Source organism: Corvus hawaiiensis, chromosome 21 (assembly GCF_020740725.1).
Source record: "Corvus hawaiiensis isolate bCorHaw1 chromosome 21, bCorHaw1.pri.cur, whole genome shotgun sequence".
Classification (NCBI taxonomy): Eukaryota; Metazoa; Chordata; class Aves; order Passeriformes; family Corvidae; genus Corvus; species Corvus hawaiiensis.
In genome coordinates, this window is record NC_063233.1 from 4,471,385 (window position 1) to 4,488,593 (window position 17,209).

The 17,209-nt window shown below is 45.2% G+C and overlaps 1 protein-coding gene across 1 annotated transcript in view; it reads left to right on the forward strand.

Moving 5' to 3' along the window:
- MED27 (mediator complex subunit 27) overlaps positions 1-8,030 on the forward strand; it is an 84,126-nt gene extending 76,096 nt beyond the window's left edge. Inside the window, exons 7-8 of the mRNA XM_048325711.1 lie at positions 5,058-5,135; positions 7,558-8,030. Of these exons, the coding sequence (XP_048181668.1) occupies positions 5,058-5,135; positions 7,558-7,692 (213 nt within the window). The 3' untranslated portion in view covers positions 7,693-8,030. The remainder of the gene's footprint in view (positions 1-5,057; positions 5,136-7,557) is intronic.
- Positions 8,031-17,209: the final 9,179 nt, after the last annotated feature.

Sequence of the window (17,209 nt, forward strand, 5' to 3'; positions counted from 1 at the left end):
TAGCAAAATGAAGGAAATAGATAAAACAGTGTTACAGAAACTATTATACTCTGTTACCAGGGTAGGATCTGTACTGCAGGATCTTCAGAACAAATGTTTTCATGCCACTAAAAAATCATGAGTAAATGTGTCAGAGCAAATCTGAATGTTCTTGAAATGTGTTTGTCATGGCAGTCACCAATATGGCAATGTGGAAGAAGGAAAAATAGGGATGAGTAACTGCTCCTCCCAAGGAGGAGGCTGGGAAGCCCTTTCACTGCTGCCTCTAAGTGTAAAATCCATTGCCCCTTTGAAGGACAGGGCTGTTCCTCTTTAAAACCCTGAGCAAGTTCCCAAACTCTGTCTTCAATGATACTATAACAACATCTGGAGCTCCCCAGATCCGTGCCTGGGGGAGCTGCAGGCCTGTCAAATTCTCCCAGGGCTGCAGCACGACTTTCTAGGTTAAGGACCTGAGACCTCTGATCTTCAATCCAACCCTGTCAAACGAAGCTAAATTTGTCCTGACTTTTTGTTTGCAAACGTTGGCTGTGTCAGCAAGGCTTTTCTCTCTCCTTTTTATTAGGCAGGATACCTGTGTGTGATTTGATGGGGGCCACTCCCAGAGGGCCCATTACTGTTCAAGTGTACAGTCATTTTCCCAGTTCCCTGGAGACTTCCTGAATCTGGTCCTGGGGTGAATAAGCCTTACAGGCACTGAATACACCAGCAGGGTTAGATCCAGAGAATGGAGCTGGGAAAGAAGGGAAGGGAAGGCTGAAAGGGCAGAAGCACAAGGAGCAAAGAAAAGGTTTTTCAGACTTCCATGTTGGTGTGACATTTAAACTCCACAGGAGCAGCAACTGTTTTCATCTTAAACCTCCTTATTTTAACACCTCATGTCTCATGATCCACTAACACAAGAAGAGGAATAAAACAGGAAATAAGGAAAGATTTGGGGGCTTAAAGCTTGGTATACGTGAAGGCTGCATAATTCCAGCCGTTGTGCAGAGGGTTCAAAATTCTAATTGTAAAGAATGGTGCAATGTTCATAACTTTGCATTCAAAACAGAGGGAAGAACAAAGAATTTTGGAACTGCTGTGAATGAATCAAACTGGGAGATGGTATCAAACAGCTGCTCAGTTAAGAGCAGCATAGCTGGTGTTGCTGGGTACTATGATGAGGTTGGCTATTTAAATCATATGCAAAGGCTTTAAACCCATATATTTCGCTCTGATCTCAGAGTCCCATCCTTATTTTCACCTAGTCTTACCAGTTTTAGCAATGCCACAAACTGGTTGTATTTTGGCTTGATCTGCTTCTCCCCAAAGCACATTTTAACCAGAACTTTGAGAAGCTGCTTATGAGCTGTGTGATCCCAGAGTGATGGCATTTTCACCACCACAAGGGCACATAAGTATTGTAATGTATGAAGATGTATTCTTGTCAATAATCTCAGAGTGAGATCACATGCAGGATGAATGCATGCATGAGACAAACCGTGGGCTGTGCTGCTGCTGCTCAAGGAGAGGAGCTGGGCTGTTCCAGGGTCACCTGCACGGCTGCTCCTGGGCAGGATCAGTCCCTGCCTCTCTTCAAAGACCTCCCTGAGCGAAATGAAACTCTGTGACTCAATCCAGATAAGCAGAACAAGCGAAATAATAACTAAACACTTTGTGAGCTCTGAAAACAAATGATAAATCCTATGTTTCAGAGAAGTGTGGTGGTGTTTTCCTGAACTGGGAGTGGGGAAGGGTGTGTAAAGATTTGTGTGGAGTTCATCAGTGCCTGTTCCATCCATCATCCTTCCCAGCACCTCTCGGGCACCACATTCTGTGCTCCACATTCCCTCCAGAGAGACTCAGATGTGTTCCTGGAGAGAAGATTGAGTAATGGGAATCCTTGGAAATGAACAAAGGCATTCATGCAGTTTTCCATGCTATAAAAGATCTAAACACTAATAAAATAACTTCCTTTTTTTCTTTCCCTTAGTGCTGTGATCAGCCTCCAGAGCTCATTGCTACAGGCTACTGTTAAGGCCATGAACTTACAAGGGTTTAGAAAAAGAAAAAATTAAAAACCTTTCAGGGGATTTAAAGAATCCCTTTATATTAGATGGAGTTGTCAGTGCCATGCTTGAGGGAATAAACCAGTAAGTGGCAAGGAAAGTTGTGGCTCTTAAAGGAAGTTCTGCACCTACTTTCCAAAAGGGTATTTCCTGGCAGTGAGATAGAATACATGGGGGGAGGGAGAGCTTTTATAATATAGTCATGTGATGGTTTTATTAGGCCAGGTGTGTAGCTATGTTCACCTGGTCTGTGGTGGAGCAAAGCTGGGCCTTAGGTCTTTGCTTATCCCAGTTACAGGAAGTACTTGCTCAGCCTTCTCCACCTGTAAATTGTATAACTTAATTTTTTTTTAATGGATTTTCCAGCTTTGGAAATGCTGTATGACTAAACAGTGTCATCAAAGCCCAATAAAGCCATTTTTGGATGTGTCACCTTTGGAAAACTCATTTCAGCAGAGCAGTACTGTTCCAGTGCATTACAACTCTTTCTGTGAAAAATTGAATCTCTTTGCCAGAATTTGTTTTTCCCATGTAACTGAAGTCTCTTTTCCTCAGTCTCCAAGTGCTTAGTTAAACAATGGCTATTTTATTTAGCAGAATTTTGCTGCAGGAGGTTGCCTTGTTTTACCTTTTTTTCAGACAAGAAACCCATATGTTTTTCAATAGATGAATTGTGAAATATTGAGCTCTTCTGCAAGATCTCTTGGAAATCCATTTCAAGGTCCAGAGCAGAGCTATCCCAATCAATGTGTGCTCCCCTGAATATGCTTCCCTGTAAAAAGAGGTAGAGAAATTAGAAAGTGACTGATAACTTAGATAGCAGTAGGTAAGGCACCACAATAAAAGTGAAGTTAATAAAATCCTGAGATGTACAAAATATCATCCTATAGCCAGAATAAATTAGTTTCTGATTCCAGCTTGGCTGGAAGAAAAAGTGTGTCCTTTAAGCGAGCTGGCACATACACAGTTTGTTTTGCTTTGCTTTGGTGTGAAATTGTATTGCCATTAGGAAAGCTGGGTATTGATCTTCTGGGATTTTTTCTTTTTCCCCTCCTCTTTTTTTTCTTTTTCCTCTTCTGTTTTAATCTTGGTCAGTTTGTGTTTTCTCTCATCGTCTTGGGGGGTGTTATTCTCCCTCACTCCCATGCCCTGAGCAGTTTATCCATGGCCCAGCTCTTTTCTGTTTGACATCACGTTCTTTGCTGGGTTAGGAAGGGGAGAGAGGTCATTTCCTTACTCTTCTTCCTCAAATTTGACACCCACTTTGATCTTTTTTAGATACCAGCTCTTGCTTAGGGTAGAAATCGCCTTCTTTTCGCGCAGAAGGCATTATTAGTGTTCCAGCAATGTTGGGATGGCTTTTATCTCCCCAAGGAATCTCATTATCTTTACATTACAATAGGAACAGCATATGGGCAACTTTGCCAACGTGGCCAGTCAATTTAAATTTGTTAATAGCAGTATTTTTTAAGCAACTTCTTTCAGTACCAAGAGAAAACAACTTTGTTGTTCAGGATTAAAAAAAAACAAAAACAAACTGCAGTTTGTTAGAAGTAGAAATACAGCAGAAGGAGAACGGCTGCTCATAAATATCTTCAGAACTTCCTATTCTTTGACATGTCTGCTACTATCCTATAAAAGCACCATCTTAAAAAAATTCAGATAGCTGGTGGGGCTTGGGTTGGCTTCTGAGCACCACATGAGATGTGTTTAAAAGAAATGGCTGGTTTGAGTTATGCTGTGCTATTAATGCACAGTTCATCACATTATTTCTCATATTTATTTTTACATGGTAACACATAAATGGCTAAAACGGGCCGGGGTCCATTTTGTGAATATTTTTGCAAACTCACCAGAATGTGCAAAATCCTGAAAGTTTTCCCTTCCAAATGTCAGAATCACATGTCCCTGCTCATGCTGAACGGAGCCGCTCTCAGAGCCGGGAGTGTGCGAACGATGGCAGCAGATCCTGGGTCTAAAATAGCAGGAAAACTCAAACAGGATTCGGTGTGGGACAGCCTGATGTGATGCACTGTTCTGTGGAGGAAGTTTGTACAGTGTGAATGAGAGCCTGGCTATTCATGGATTTATTCAGGAATATATCCTTTGGCAGATTCACCTCCCTGAATAGCGTTGAGCACGAGCCTCTCTTTTCTCCAGTGAAACTTGGAGTGTTCCAGCTCCCAGTGCTGAATTAGACTGAACTGCAAACAGGGAACAACTGGAGTTAGCTGGGAATAGCAATGGGAATTTCAGTTCTCACTTTCTCTTACTCAGAGTTTGCTGCAGTCTGTAGACTGGCCCTGAGAAGAGCTCCACTTCTCCATGGTAGAACTAGAAAATACAATTTAATCACTCTCTATAAAGTCATGTATTTTGTTGGAAGCTTTGACATTACTGATGAGGACCATTGAGGTTTAGGAGTTGAAATCTGTGAAAGAGCTCTTTGTGGTTGTGTTGTTTTGAGTTCTTTATTGTCCAGCCTAAAGAGTTTTTCCAATAATTCTTGCATTCAGCCTGGAATTTTTAAGAAGCAGTAAGCTGTTGACTGTGCTGGTAACAGTTGACAGGCTGAATACTGCTAGAAAATTGTATTATACCTGCCAGAAACTGCCCCTTCAGAATAATTTTTTAAATGGTAGTTATTTAAAAAAAAATCTGTCAGCACTGGTTAGTTTTCGTGATTTTTCTTTAATTATTCTTGTTACTATAAATACACATTTTATATGTATTGTGTCCACGTGCAATTCCCAGATGTATGATCTTGTTATGGCTCTGTCTGGGAAATTAAAAGGCTTTTTATCAGAAATCTTCTAGTAAGGGAAGTACTTACAAACCGTAATCGTATTAATTGATTCCTGGTTTCAGAGGAAATGAAACTGAGTAATACTTGTACTTCCTGGTTTGCTGCCTCTCCATGGAATTTACAGTTTTCCTGCAGGTTAACATTGCTTTGTCTGAAATGGGGAGTGAAGAAAGGTATTTTCTTTCTCCTTTGGTCTGATGCAGGTGACAGATCATGCAACCACTGCCCTGCTGCACTACCAGCTGCCCCAGATGCCAGATGTGGTGGTCAGGTCTTTCATGGTAAGTGTGGTGGAAAACACATTTTTCCAGTTATATTTGAGGGTGTTTGCGGTGATTGACATCAGGCAGTTCTGATGCAGTTGTAATTTCCCCAGTTCAAACAAGCTGGACAGTGGAGATTGTGATTCTTGGTGTCTCGTACCTGGACAGGGATGAAGAGCTCATTCCCATTTCCCTGGGGTAATTGGTGTTGGAAAACTGAGCTGTGAACAGCTCTTCTGTCCCAGCTCTCAAAATTGGCCTGATGATTCCTGTCTGCAAAGGTCTGGGTCATCTGTCACGACAGGAGGAAAAACTCCCCTCAACCAAACTCTTTCCTATGGCCCAGCCCTTTGCCTGTTCCTTCTGTGCAAGTTCTGGATGGACAAAATCTGCTCCACTGGAAGTTCCCTGGTAAGAGGAAATTCCCAGTCGGTGTATTCCAGCTGAGGCAGCTGGGCCAGTTTGGGAAGGGCTGGGCGCTACTTCCAGAAGGTTCCATTTTGCTGTATCCAAACTTTGTTCCTCCAGCACATCAGCAGGTGTTTGGAGAAGCAAGGAAATACTGGAGTATTCAGATCTTTTCTTACTGAATAAAACTAATCTAATACTATTCTACCTTGATACACAGATTTAGGTTTATCCCCTTTAATTCTGTTTCTATTTAGAATCGTATTTGTGCAATAAACTTGTATAAGAAGCAGCCCTGTTAATCAGAGGGTGAGAACAAGGAATTATGATTCAGAATTCTTTCTACCAAGATGAATTTTGGCAGCGGAGGCTCTTGCTGTTCTCTCTGCCACAGTCTCCCAGTGGAGGATTTGGGGGGAGATTTTCTCTGCAATTCAGGCTTTTTCTTCCATTTCCTTCCCTTATGTTGCCCCTTCACCTGGAGCAATGCAACTGAGACTGAGAAACAAAAATCTCATTTTTCCATTCACTCTTTTGCATCCTTAATTTCCAGTGTGTAATTTCAGAGCAGTCAGGCTCCCCTCCCTGTTGTGCTGGATTGGTTATTTAATAAAAAGGCCACTAAGATGAGAGATTTGCAAAGTGCATCTTAAAATAATAGGTTTTGAAAGGTGAAAGCAACCATTACTGGTCAGATCCATGTTCAACATGGTCCTGAAAATGAATGTTTAATAGAACAAGTCGTTTGTGTGAGCCAAGGCCCTGCTGTATTGATCAGAGAAAACACCAAAACTTCCAACAAAGCAAAACCAGCACAAGTGTCAATATGTTGGGCCTTTCACCTGTCTCTTGTGCAATCCATGTGACAGGATGTTCTAAAGCCCTAATTTTGTGATGGGAATGAAGAACCCATTCCTTTCTTTTCTGTCAAGAGATGTCTCAAGTGCACAATTTAACTTCATTTACCTATTTTTGTATTATGGCTCAGAAAATTCGATTTCTCGGTAGTGCAAGCAAAGCCCATCCAAGCTGAAGTAAATAACAGCAATTTACTTGTAGAGTTGTGTTGCCCTTGTCCCCATATTTACTGCTCAGCCCAGACAAGATCTAGTTCTTCTGGAGGAGAGTTATTGACAGCCCAAGGTTTGGTTGCTATAGAGAAAACTCTGATGAAGATGGAAGGATTTGTTTCAATAAACTCAGCTGACCTCTTCTTCAGAGAACAATTTTCTCTTATCGATGTAATTCAATAGGACTTTATATGACAAGATTCATGTGCATCCTTCACAGGATAAATCTGCTGGTCTGGGGCTTTTTTAGCTGTGTATCTCCTTGAGTGGCGAATTGGGTTATGTAATGCTCATTGCTGCGTGTGACGATGGGAACAACCCATTTCAGAGGCAGGAGCTTCATGAGGGAACGTCTGAACTTACCCTGTGCTGTTCAGCACCACTGGCCTTTTATATATATATATATGTAGTCATCAGTGTAATCAGGTTTAAAATGGCTCCGTGTTTTTATGACCAGTGAGTATTGATCCTAAAATCGCATTAGAGAGGAAGTTCATTAGCTGGATGTGGGAGTCCTTCTGTCTTAGCTCTGAGGAGCCCAACCTGCAGTGGGAGTGCAGCAGGGGGTGATAGATGGCCATGGCAAGAGACAAACCATTGCTCAGCTGGAGAAGGCACCATCAGGAACAATCATATCCCAGTAAAAATAGGAGGCATTGCAGCACCCGCCTTCCCTCACGATTCTGGAGCTGCGAATGCCTGCTGCTCACAGGGCAGGAATTTCTATTAAAAAATTTGCTTAAGTGACTAAAAAAGCAAGAGATGATTAATAAAGTGGAGAATTCATCTCTACAGTGACCTTGTAATCTTCAGTGTGCTTGTGTTTATAAAATCAACCTGTGCCTCACTGGGGCCTGGCCAAAGCACATCCTCTGTCCTTGCTGCTCCTGTGTGACAAGAATGATGACAAAGGGAAACATCCACATCCAGTTTTCTTTAATTTCTCTCCCTTTTCCTTTTAGACCTGGTTAAGAAGTTACATAAAGCTGTTCCAGGCTCCGTGCCAGCGCTGCGGGAAGTTCCTGCAGGATGGCCTGCCACCCACATGGAGGGACTTCCGAACACTCGAGGCTTTCCATGACACCTGCAGGCAGTAGGAGCCCAGACCCTGCCACCACGAGGACTCAGCACTCTGGGGCTTTGGGACAGCACTGATGGTTCCACTCCTGAACCTCCCTGTCCTAAGCAGTGAGATTGCACTGAAACATTTGACTCTGGAGCAGCCATCTGCGAGGCACAAGTGAGACTGATACATCTTGAAGAAGATGGGAAGGAGCTGTGTGTGATCTGAAATGATCTGCCTGGGAAGATGTGGCAGTAATTATCATTATGCTAAGCTTTAATGAAAATATCCATTGTACAGTTTGCATTTTGTGACAGAATTTGCAATGCTGAAGACTTTTATAAGTTTGAAATAAATTTTGTATTCCCAGAATTTGTGCTGTTCGTTTCGTTACTTGGTCAACAAAACCCTCGGGTTTGGTGTGGATTTTTTAGTGCTGCTCTTTCCTTTAGGAAAACTGGAAACATTTAAACATGCTGAAATGTTGTGGGGGGGTTGTTGCAAGGCTGCTTATATGAGTGCTGGGATTTTTACTGTGGAAGAGAAGATTATGGCATTGATTAAACATGGAATTTCAAAGGCATGTGGCAGCTTGGAAGATGCAATGTAACTTTCTAAGGCAGGGGGGAAACAGATGTTTTCCTTTACTAAAATTGTAATGAGAAATGTTAACAAAATCTGCATGTATTAAGTGGTTAGAAAACGTGTGATGAGCAGTGACAGTCATGTTCTACAACTGAAAGTAGTGAAATAATTCAGCCCTAAAGCAGTTTCTGCAGCACAGACATCCAGTGTTTCCTAAATGATTTAAAATGTACATGGAACACGCTGGAGAAGAGCAGGATCCCTCCCAGCAATCCCTGAGCTTGGAAGGGATGGGAAAGTTCATCCTATGAGCCTTGGCTGTTTTTGCTTCCCCCAGACACAGGGAAAGGTCCCTGGTCCTGTCCCAGCCCTGGGGTGTAGTGGGTGAAGTGTCTTCTCTGGTATTTTCTTGACTCCACATCTCTTGTGTCACCCCCTGACAGCCAATTTGATTAATTCCACTGTCATTCTCACCTTGTTCCTCTACAAACCACAAAGGTTTCAGTAATCGGCTGATTTGGGAGCTGGGAAGGGGAACTCTGGAGGTCCCTTGTCACTCCATTAATTGTCAAATAAATTGACAGTGCTGCAGAGTAATTTTTGAGGTTCCTTCTGCCTGTGGACAAGCTTCTGTAGCAGGAGTGGCTTGTAGGAAAGAGACATTGAAAGAAAATGCGTGTTTATGACTGTGGAGGCACAACATTGTGTGTGGAGAATGAGTGTGTGTGAGAATGTTGGTAATGAGATCTCTTTTTTTATTTCCCATATTAGTAGTAGTAATAATACTCCAAATCACCTAACAGAAGAATTACCACAGCAGTGGGATAATGGCCATTTCAAACCCAGCTGCAGTTGAATTACCTAATGAAAACTTTTTGTGCTGTTATTTGACCCAAGTAGCCTTCTCAGTCCAAAGATCAGCCAAGACAGAACAACGTTTGCATCTTGGATGAGCCCGAGCCTTGGAAATAATCGGCCCCCTCTCCATCCCATTGCTGTGCTAATTAGAAGGCCTGGCTTTCTGATAGCATAAGCATTTTTTTTTTGTTACTATAAAGGTCATGATATGATATCCAGCCTGCTTTAGGCACTGCTGGCTGCTCCCTTCTGTTTATGCTTAAATAATGGTGTAGAAAGCAAATCCTGAGGTTCACAAAAGTACCGTGTGTGGAATCGTGTCTTGGCATTTGGAGATAATTAGTTGCAGAAAACAGCGTTGTCCAAGTCTGTTAATTGAGCCTGAAATTTTAAACCTGTAATTGGGGAGTCTGATGGAGAGTCACACAATTCACCACAGGTACCTCAGTACAAAAATAATTTGTCTTACTGAAGTGCAACACAAACCCCTTTGTCACATTCCTTCCCCCAGGAAGCGCAGCAGAAGGATCAGGATCTTCTCCCCTCGCCAGAGCCTTGGGAGGAGCAGAGATTTCTGTCCCCACAAGCCTTTAAGGGCAGCAGGTTGGAGTGTTTTCATTTGGGGCAGTGAAACTCAACTCAGGAGTTCCAGCAGTTTGGATTCAGCCTGTGCTCGTCCCTGCTCGTTGTCCTGGCAGTCCGTGTGCCTGGTGGCAGTGCGTGGTTATCCCTGCGATGTGGATCTCCACGGAAAGCAGAGGCTGCTCTGAGTTCTGAATGTGAGGGGTGAAAACTGGGAGGTCACTCCTAAGTACGGAGCCATTCTCACAGTTACAGAATTCCTGTGTTCCTTCTCAGCTTTGTTACTTGGATGCTGGGCATTCTAATTATTTCTGTCACCCTTAGAAAGGATGGGTGACCAAAAGCAGTTTAACTGCAGAATAAGTGACTTTGCTCTTTACCATTAGAGTTTGTTGCAGTTATTAAAGCAGTCCCAATCTCTAAGGCAAACACCAAGGACCGTGATCCGTAAGGAGTGATTGGCTCTCACCTCTCCCAGAGCATCTTCCAGACTTCCTTACGCTCATTTCTGCGAGGCCAGTGCTGCTGCGGAATCAGGAGCAGCCAAATTGAGCAGAGAAAGAAAAGGGAGGTGGTGGCCATGCAGAAACAAGAGCTGCTGTGGTGGCTCTGGCTGTGTGAGATGGAGCTGCATCATCCCAGCGTGGTTGTTTCTATGCAGGATCCATCCAGCTCCCCTCCTGCTGCAGGACAGGTGCAGCCCCTTGCCCTGGGCACTGTCACTTGGTGTCACCCACCCTGAGCCCAACGTGCTCCTCTGGGAAGAAATCCCGTTCTGTTTTCCCCTGTGCAAACCCCTCCCGCTGTGCTCGTGGTGCTGGCGAGTGCTAAAGGTTACAAAATCCATCTTTTTGCTAAGAAAGCAACGTAATTAATGTGAAAGTTTCTCTGGTGCCCGGAATCCACAGCAGATTCGCAGCCGCTCCCCTTTCCCTCCCCGCACCCCTCCCCAAACCACTTTAATTTCTCTGCCAATATTGGACAAATGTAACAGGCTGACTTTTTAATTTTCTACTCCCAGGTCTCCCTTGTCCCCTCATGCATTTTTCATCACAGCTCATGGCTCCCTCCCTGCCTGCCCTGTGAACAATATTGATCGACTGATTAAGCCATCAAGCCATGGCAAACAACTTTAATTTTCTAACCAAAGCCTGTTTGTTCTCTTTCCTTTCTTGTATATTTGTTGCCTTTTCCCAAAGTTTTTAATGTTGGCTAGGAAACAAATACATTTTTTTTGAATTAATCTCTGGGTTAATTGGTGCTGTGCACCAGCCAGAGGAATCCACAGAGAAGTATTAACCCAGGGGTGCAGTAAGAGAGTGCTGTTGGTGTGTTCCCATTTCAAAGCTAAACCTTTTGGAGAAGGGCTTGAAAAAGACGTAGGAAAAGTTTCCGGTTTTGGCCTCTCACTTTGGCTTTAAATTTTACAGAGCAGAGTGGAATCCCATCACAGCACTGCAGCACCCCTGGCCACACCAACATCTCCTGGGCTCTGGGTGCCTGTCAGGGCTCCTGCAGGTTCTTCAATCCCAAATTGACATCCTTGGCTAAACCCTCTGAAGGCTCACAGGTTTCACCCACCCCACTGCTGCTGCAATGCTCCAAAAGCTGCTGGAATTCTGCAAATGTGAGAGCCAGCTTGCCTTGTAGAGCACTTTTAAGCCCTGATGATGAATCCTAGGGCTGGCAGGTGGGCAGAAGCATCTTTCTTGCGAACTCAGTACGTGGTTTCAGTGAGGCTTGTCAGAATCGCTCTGTGGGTTTGCAAATTGCTTTTCAAGGTAGAAATGCAGCTTAAATATGAGGATATTTGTCTGTCACTGGCAGCCTCTGGGCTCTGTGTTGTGCTGTGGTGCTGCAGTCCTGTCTTGGGTGCTGCTCCTTTGGGTAGCACTGCCCTGTCAGAGCAGGAATGGGGGGGTTCTGGTGTGTGGCAGGATCCCCCATCCTGAGCATCTCCACAGCTTGTTCTGGTGTCTCCAGAGCTGTGAATTCCAAAGATGTGGCAAAACCTTCCAGAGGAACTGGCCACACTCCACGGAGGGTTTGCATGAGGGCAGTGCCAGGACTGGCCCCTTCACACCGCTGTGACTGGACTTTCCAGCAGTATTTACCTGGGAATCCATCGCTCCTTGCTCTACCAACACCCCAGAGCTGAGCCCCTGGAGGTGGGAGATGCTGGCATGGAGGGGATGAGGCAGGAGGCTCAGGGTCCCATTCCAGCTCTCACCCAACACTGCAGGAAAACCTCAAGTGTTCCTCCTGCCAGCCACACCTCCGCTGATGTGACCCCGGCATGGATCTGTGCATGGATTTAGCTCACATCTGTGCAAGAGGGTGGCAGATCAGCCTCAAGATGACTCTCAACACAGGTTTCATCAGTGAGCTTGGCCCTTTGGTCCATGTCCTGGACTCCCTCCCCCAGCACTGAGCAGGAACTGTCTCATGGGGGCTGAATCCCACAGCCCGAGCCGAGGTCTCCGATGCCCCGGACATCACGAACGCACCACTGCAAGTCAGGGCTTCTGTTCTAAACTCACCTGGTGTCCTTCAGAAGAGGAGATTGGCTGCAAGTACACCTGGGAAGGGTCGGCTTCAGCTGGGTTTCTTCACATCAGACATCAGCTGTTTTTCCCATGGTTATTCCCTGGTTGGAAGCGGCAGGGTAAGGAGGGAATTGGTTGTTTTGGGAGCAACAGCCCCAAAACAAAGCTGGCTCTGAGTCACTGGGGTTTGTGTCTCCTCTCTTGCTTTGAGGGACAGTGATTCCAATATCAGATAATTAGGTCTCATAAAGACGTGTGTGTCATGAACTTGTTAGATTTTGTGAGGCTGTCTTTTTTCTTCCCCTTTAAAAGCAAATGATCAAAACAAGAGACATCTCCAGACGTGCTCCTTGTTAACACAAGGAGAGCAGTGACCCTCTGGAAGGGCAGGGGTGTGTCTCTGCAGCAAGCAGGATTTTTTATCATCTGGCATGTTATCCTCTGTGAAGTTCAACAGCAGCACTAATACCTGATTACCGGGTTTGTGTCATAAAAATGAAAGGGGGATTAAAAAAAATGAAGTATGGCATAGGAATGTAAATGGGCTTTTATTGTCTGTTGAGGTGGAAGAACCCAGGGACAGCTGAGCATTTCTCATTTTATTTACTTTTTTATGTTAATAAGGAGGCTAATTTAAAATGGGAGTCCTTGTAGTTGGTAATAGACAGGGTTGTGCTGATTAAAAAGTTGCTCTGAAAACCAGAGGGCCGGGATCAAGGACAGAGAAGTTTTGTTATTCAGGTGCTGAGACTGAGCATTTTGGGTTTAAAGGTGCCCCATGCTCTGGTCTTCAACATCTCCAACAGTTCCTGCAAATCAGCTCAGGAGTATTGCCAGAAAACAACAAATACGTGAAAAATATTAATGGTGAGATCATTTCAAATTCATGAGAACAAATATTTGCGTCGAGGACGTGATTATGAGTGGCGCTCGGGACAGTAATGCAGGCTGGGATTGATGTACCCAATTACAATTAACCCGTGCTACCAACGTCCCAGCTATCGAGTTTCACAACAAGCTGCTCCCTCGGCATCCGCAGGTGAAGAATTATGAGCAGGAAATTTCGGTGTAGCCTTGGTATAAAAATAAAGCTGATGGAGGAGAGCAGCATCCTGTGTCTGTGCAGCGCTGCCGTGCCCTTGTCTCTCACCATCTGCACCTCCTCCCTGCGTTTTGGGTTTATTAAGGTATTTTTAGCCCTTTTTCTTTCCTTACAGCCTCACTACTGTTGACAATTCCTCTTTAAAATGCTGAAAAGAAAGCAGGAGTGCTTTTTTAAAGTGTCTTCAGCTGGGGCTCAGGGGTGACAATGGGCTGTGGGTTCCCCTTGGTTCAGAACAATCCGGAGAGCAGCCACAGGCAGAGGTGACCTGTGGCCACTGCTCATTTTCTGCTGGATGAAAAACTCTGCCAGGCATCGGTTCCCGGAGCTGGAGAGGCCAGAACCCGCTGGGGGACCTGAGGGGAAGGGAAATGTCAGATGAGAATGGCAGCTCGGGAGATTTGCTGGCTGGTGCCGCATCCCAGGGAGGGAATAAAGGCGGTCCCGGAGGGGGACGGAGCATCCAAAGGCGGGTGATGTCCCGAGATGCTGAATTTGAGCAAAAATTGCTAAACCACGACCTTAACAGGAGGCTTAATTAGATTTTGTTTTCTTCCTCCGAGGTTTTACCCAGCTCTCCTGTAAATCCTGCTCTCGTGATGAATTCCTCCTGAGCCAGGAGGTGACTCTGATGAAATGCTCGCGCTCGCTTCCAAACCCTTCTTCCTCAACTTCCCAAACCTTGGTTTTCTGACAGAAATGTGCTCCCAGCTAAGGGGAGGGAGAGAAACTGTGCTGGTCCTTCGCATCAAGGTCTGCTCTGCTGAGGCCCCATGTGGTTCTCTGAGCTTTGGGTGGTTTTTCCTCCCCTGGACCTGTGGATGAAGGAACTGATGCTGCTGCAGGATGTGCTCCTGGCCTCAGCTCAGCTCAGGTGCCATCTGGGTCTGAGGCCGTGGAAGGTTACAGCCAAATTAGATTCATTGTATTAAGTACTTTTCTCCTACAGAAACACATGAGGAAATTAATCCCAGAGTATTCAACAAACCCCGCCAAGAAGCGGAGCTGCCAAGCTCTCCCGGTTTGCTTTTTGTTTTCACTGAGCCCCTTGCTGTAATTACAAACATCCGTGAAATTAAAACTGCAAATTGCTGAGGTAGGAGAGTGGAAAGGCCAGGCTGGTGAACACTTAAATTGCTGTGACAGGACATTCTTCCATCCTTAAAGCAGTGGTGGGGGATCAGGAAGGAAGTCCTGCCAAACTCACCTGCCAACCGTGCTGGGAAAATACAGGTGAGCTCTCCAATATCATCACAGCTGATCCCTGGAGAGTTTGCAGGTGTGCAGGGGCTCCTGCCCTCTGCAAGGCAGAAATTCCCAAACTTGCTCAAGAAGCTCTAAAACCATGAATTTTCCTCACAAATTTAGCTCTAATCTTTGGGTATAATCCCACATTTGACACCTCAGTTTCCTGTTACATCAGTTAAACTGGTTTATTTGCTTCTGTTAAAAATCCTTTTGGTTGTTTTACTGTTAATGGACTGTTACAAAACTCAGCAGAAAAGTTGGTATTTAATTTTCATCTATGAATATTTCTAAGGATTTTCTTGGGGGAGAAAGAGTGGTTCACCACTGCTTAAGAAACTGCCAGACAGGGCAGGCTCTGAACTAGAAAAGAGCTGAGTTATCTCTTTTTTAATACAAGCCACCTTATAGCACAGGGTGGAGAAATCAATACACCCTCACCCTGGTTATCAGAAGTGCTGAAAATATTCAACATTAAACAGTGGTGATATAAAAAAACCTAACACCCTCAGCCCTTGAGATTAAAAGTTGGATTTACTCTATTTTTCACAAGTCTGGTGCCACCAGGGCTCTGCCCAAGCACTGTGTGAGAATTGCTGGATAGAGAAAGCAAAGCTTTTGAAGGGCATTCAGAAGGCAAAGTAATTAATTATTTTAAAAATGAAACAAAACAGAAACAAAAAACCCACCTCAAAGTCGCTGGTCTTTAAGCTGCATTTTAAATTGTTGCTGCCAGCCAGAGTTTTTCTCCTGTAAAGCTCCTAGCATGCAGTAATGTGCTTTTGGTCTGCTCAGATGCCATTTGAGTTTTGTTGTTTTATCACCTTTAGATAAAACTGGTCCATTTAAGGCTCCTGTTTCAAAGAAGTAACTTCGGGATACCTGGCATTTTGTCTTCTCCCCCTGTTATTTCAACGAAACCACAAAAAATAAAGAGTTTCTTGGCTTTTCTTCATTGCACTCAAAGGCCATTGGGGCTGAAGAGTCTCCTGGCTTGTGGCATCCTTCAGCCTGAGTTCTGAGGTGCTTTTGGCACACGTGCTCCTCTCTATCCTCCAGGTTTGTACTCAGATTTCAGCAGCTTTCCCCCTGTGCTCAGTGTCTTCTGAAATCAGGAGAACGATCTCCTCATTTTCACTACAACAAGCAATGCTGGGGTTTTACTCATCATGGAAAACTGCATTGCTTTAAAATGTAAATTTTGAAAAAGAGTTTATATTTATATCTTTCATCCCTCAGGTATCACAGGCTTTACAGCCCCTGTTTAATCATGGATTGATTGATGCCAATGGGAGTTTTCCACTGGCTTCCCTAGATCTTGGACAGGTCCCAGGGTGCAGCAGTGCAACAGGGGGATGCAGCAGCTGTTAAACCTCACGGGGTGATGCTGTAGAACAAGTAGAGATGCTTTGTCAGCCTGAATAAAACACAGGGAGCTCGTGGGTTGGATCTGACCCCTGAAGTAGCAGGAGGTTGGAGATAGGTCTGGGCAAAGAGCCTGGATTCCAGTGTTGATTTAATGACCTCTCCAAGGGCGTCCCTGCAGCCTCTGACTGAGCTTGGGACATTCTGAAGACGGAGGCTCACAGACAGAGGGGACCTGGAGGATGGCCCAGGGACCCAGGTGTGCTCCAAGCAGTGCTGGATGAGAAGGGAGGTTCTGTCTGATGCTCACCTCAGTCATTGTGCGGGAAGGGGAAATGAAGCCTGGAGGGGAGAGAGAGAGAAGGGATCCAACCCTCAAGAAGAGGGATGGGGGGTGATCCATGGGGAGACCCCACAGTCTTTGCATTGTCCCATGGACAAGGAGGTGTCAGGCCCCCAGTACAGGCTGGAGGAGCCCTGGTCTGGCCTCTTCTCCAGCCACAGTTTGCAGGAAGCTGTTTCCCCATCAGGATCTGCTTACAGCCCTTGAAATGCCTCCACACCGTGCTCGTTGTGTGGGGGGCACGTGCTGGGGTTTGCCCACAGAAATATCCATACATGGGGTGTAATATGGACATAAATCACATCACTTTTTGTAACGGGCTTGATCAATCTGTGCTGCAGATCCCCCACTCCCCCCATCCCTAATGATCCGTCTGTCTGTGGCACAAGATTAATAGCAGCCCGTTGGAGAACATTAAGATGACATTATCTGGAAAGAGAGCAAACACCATCTGAAATTAGGATTGGAATGGGATTGACAGTCCCAGTTTCTGCAGGAAAAGGTGAGTGACTCCTTGTTCCCATTAAAAAGCCCCTGGTGCACAGGTTGGCAGCAAAATGTGGGCAAAGTTTTGCTCAGGGTGGCTCAGCCTCGGGGCCAGGATGGGGCTGGAGGTGCCAAACGGTGGCACAGCTCCATGGAATGCTGGAGATTAAACAGAGCATCACCCAAGGGTTTCTGAACACTGGGATTTCACACACATGGGACTAACAGGTACCTTCTCACACACAGCCCTGCATGAAGAACTGATGGATTCTCTTTTAAAGATCTAAAATCCAAGGGGCAAGGCCCCAAGAGAGGCTTCAAAGCCACCACCCTCCTGTCACACGCGTTCCAGAAGCTCAGTGCAAGGAGCAGACGGAATTGTCCCAACCTTCCCTCCTCTCCTCTGCTCCCTCTCCATTCCCAGCTCTGCCCCTCGACC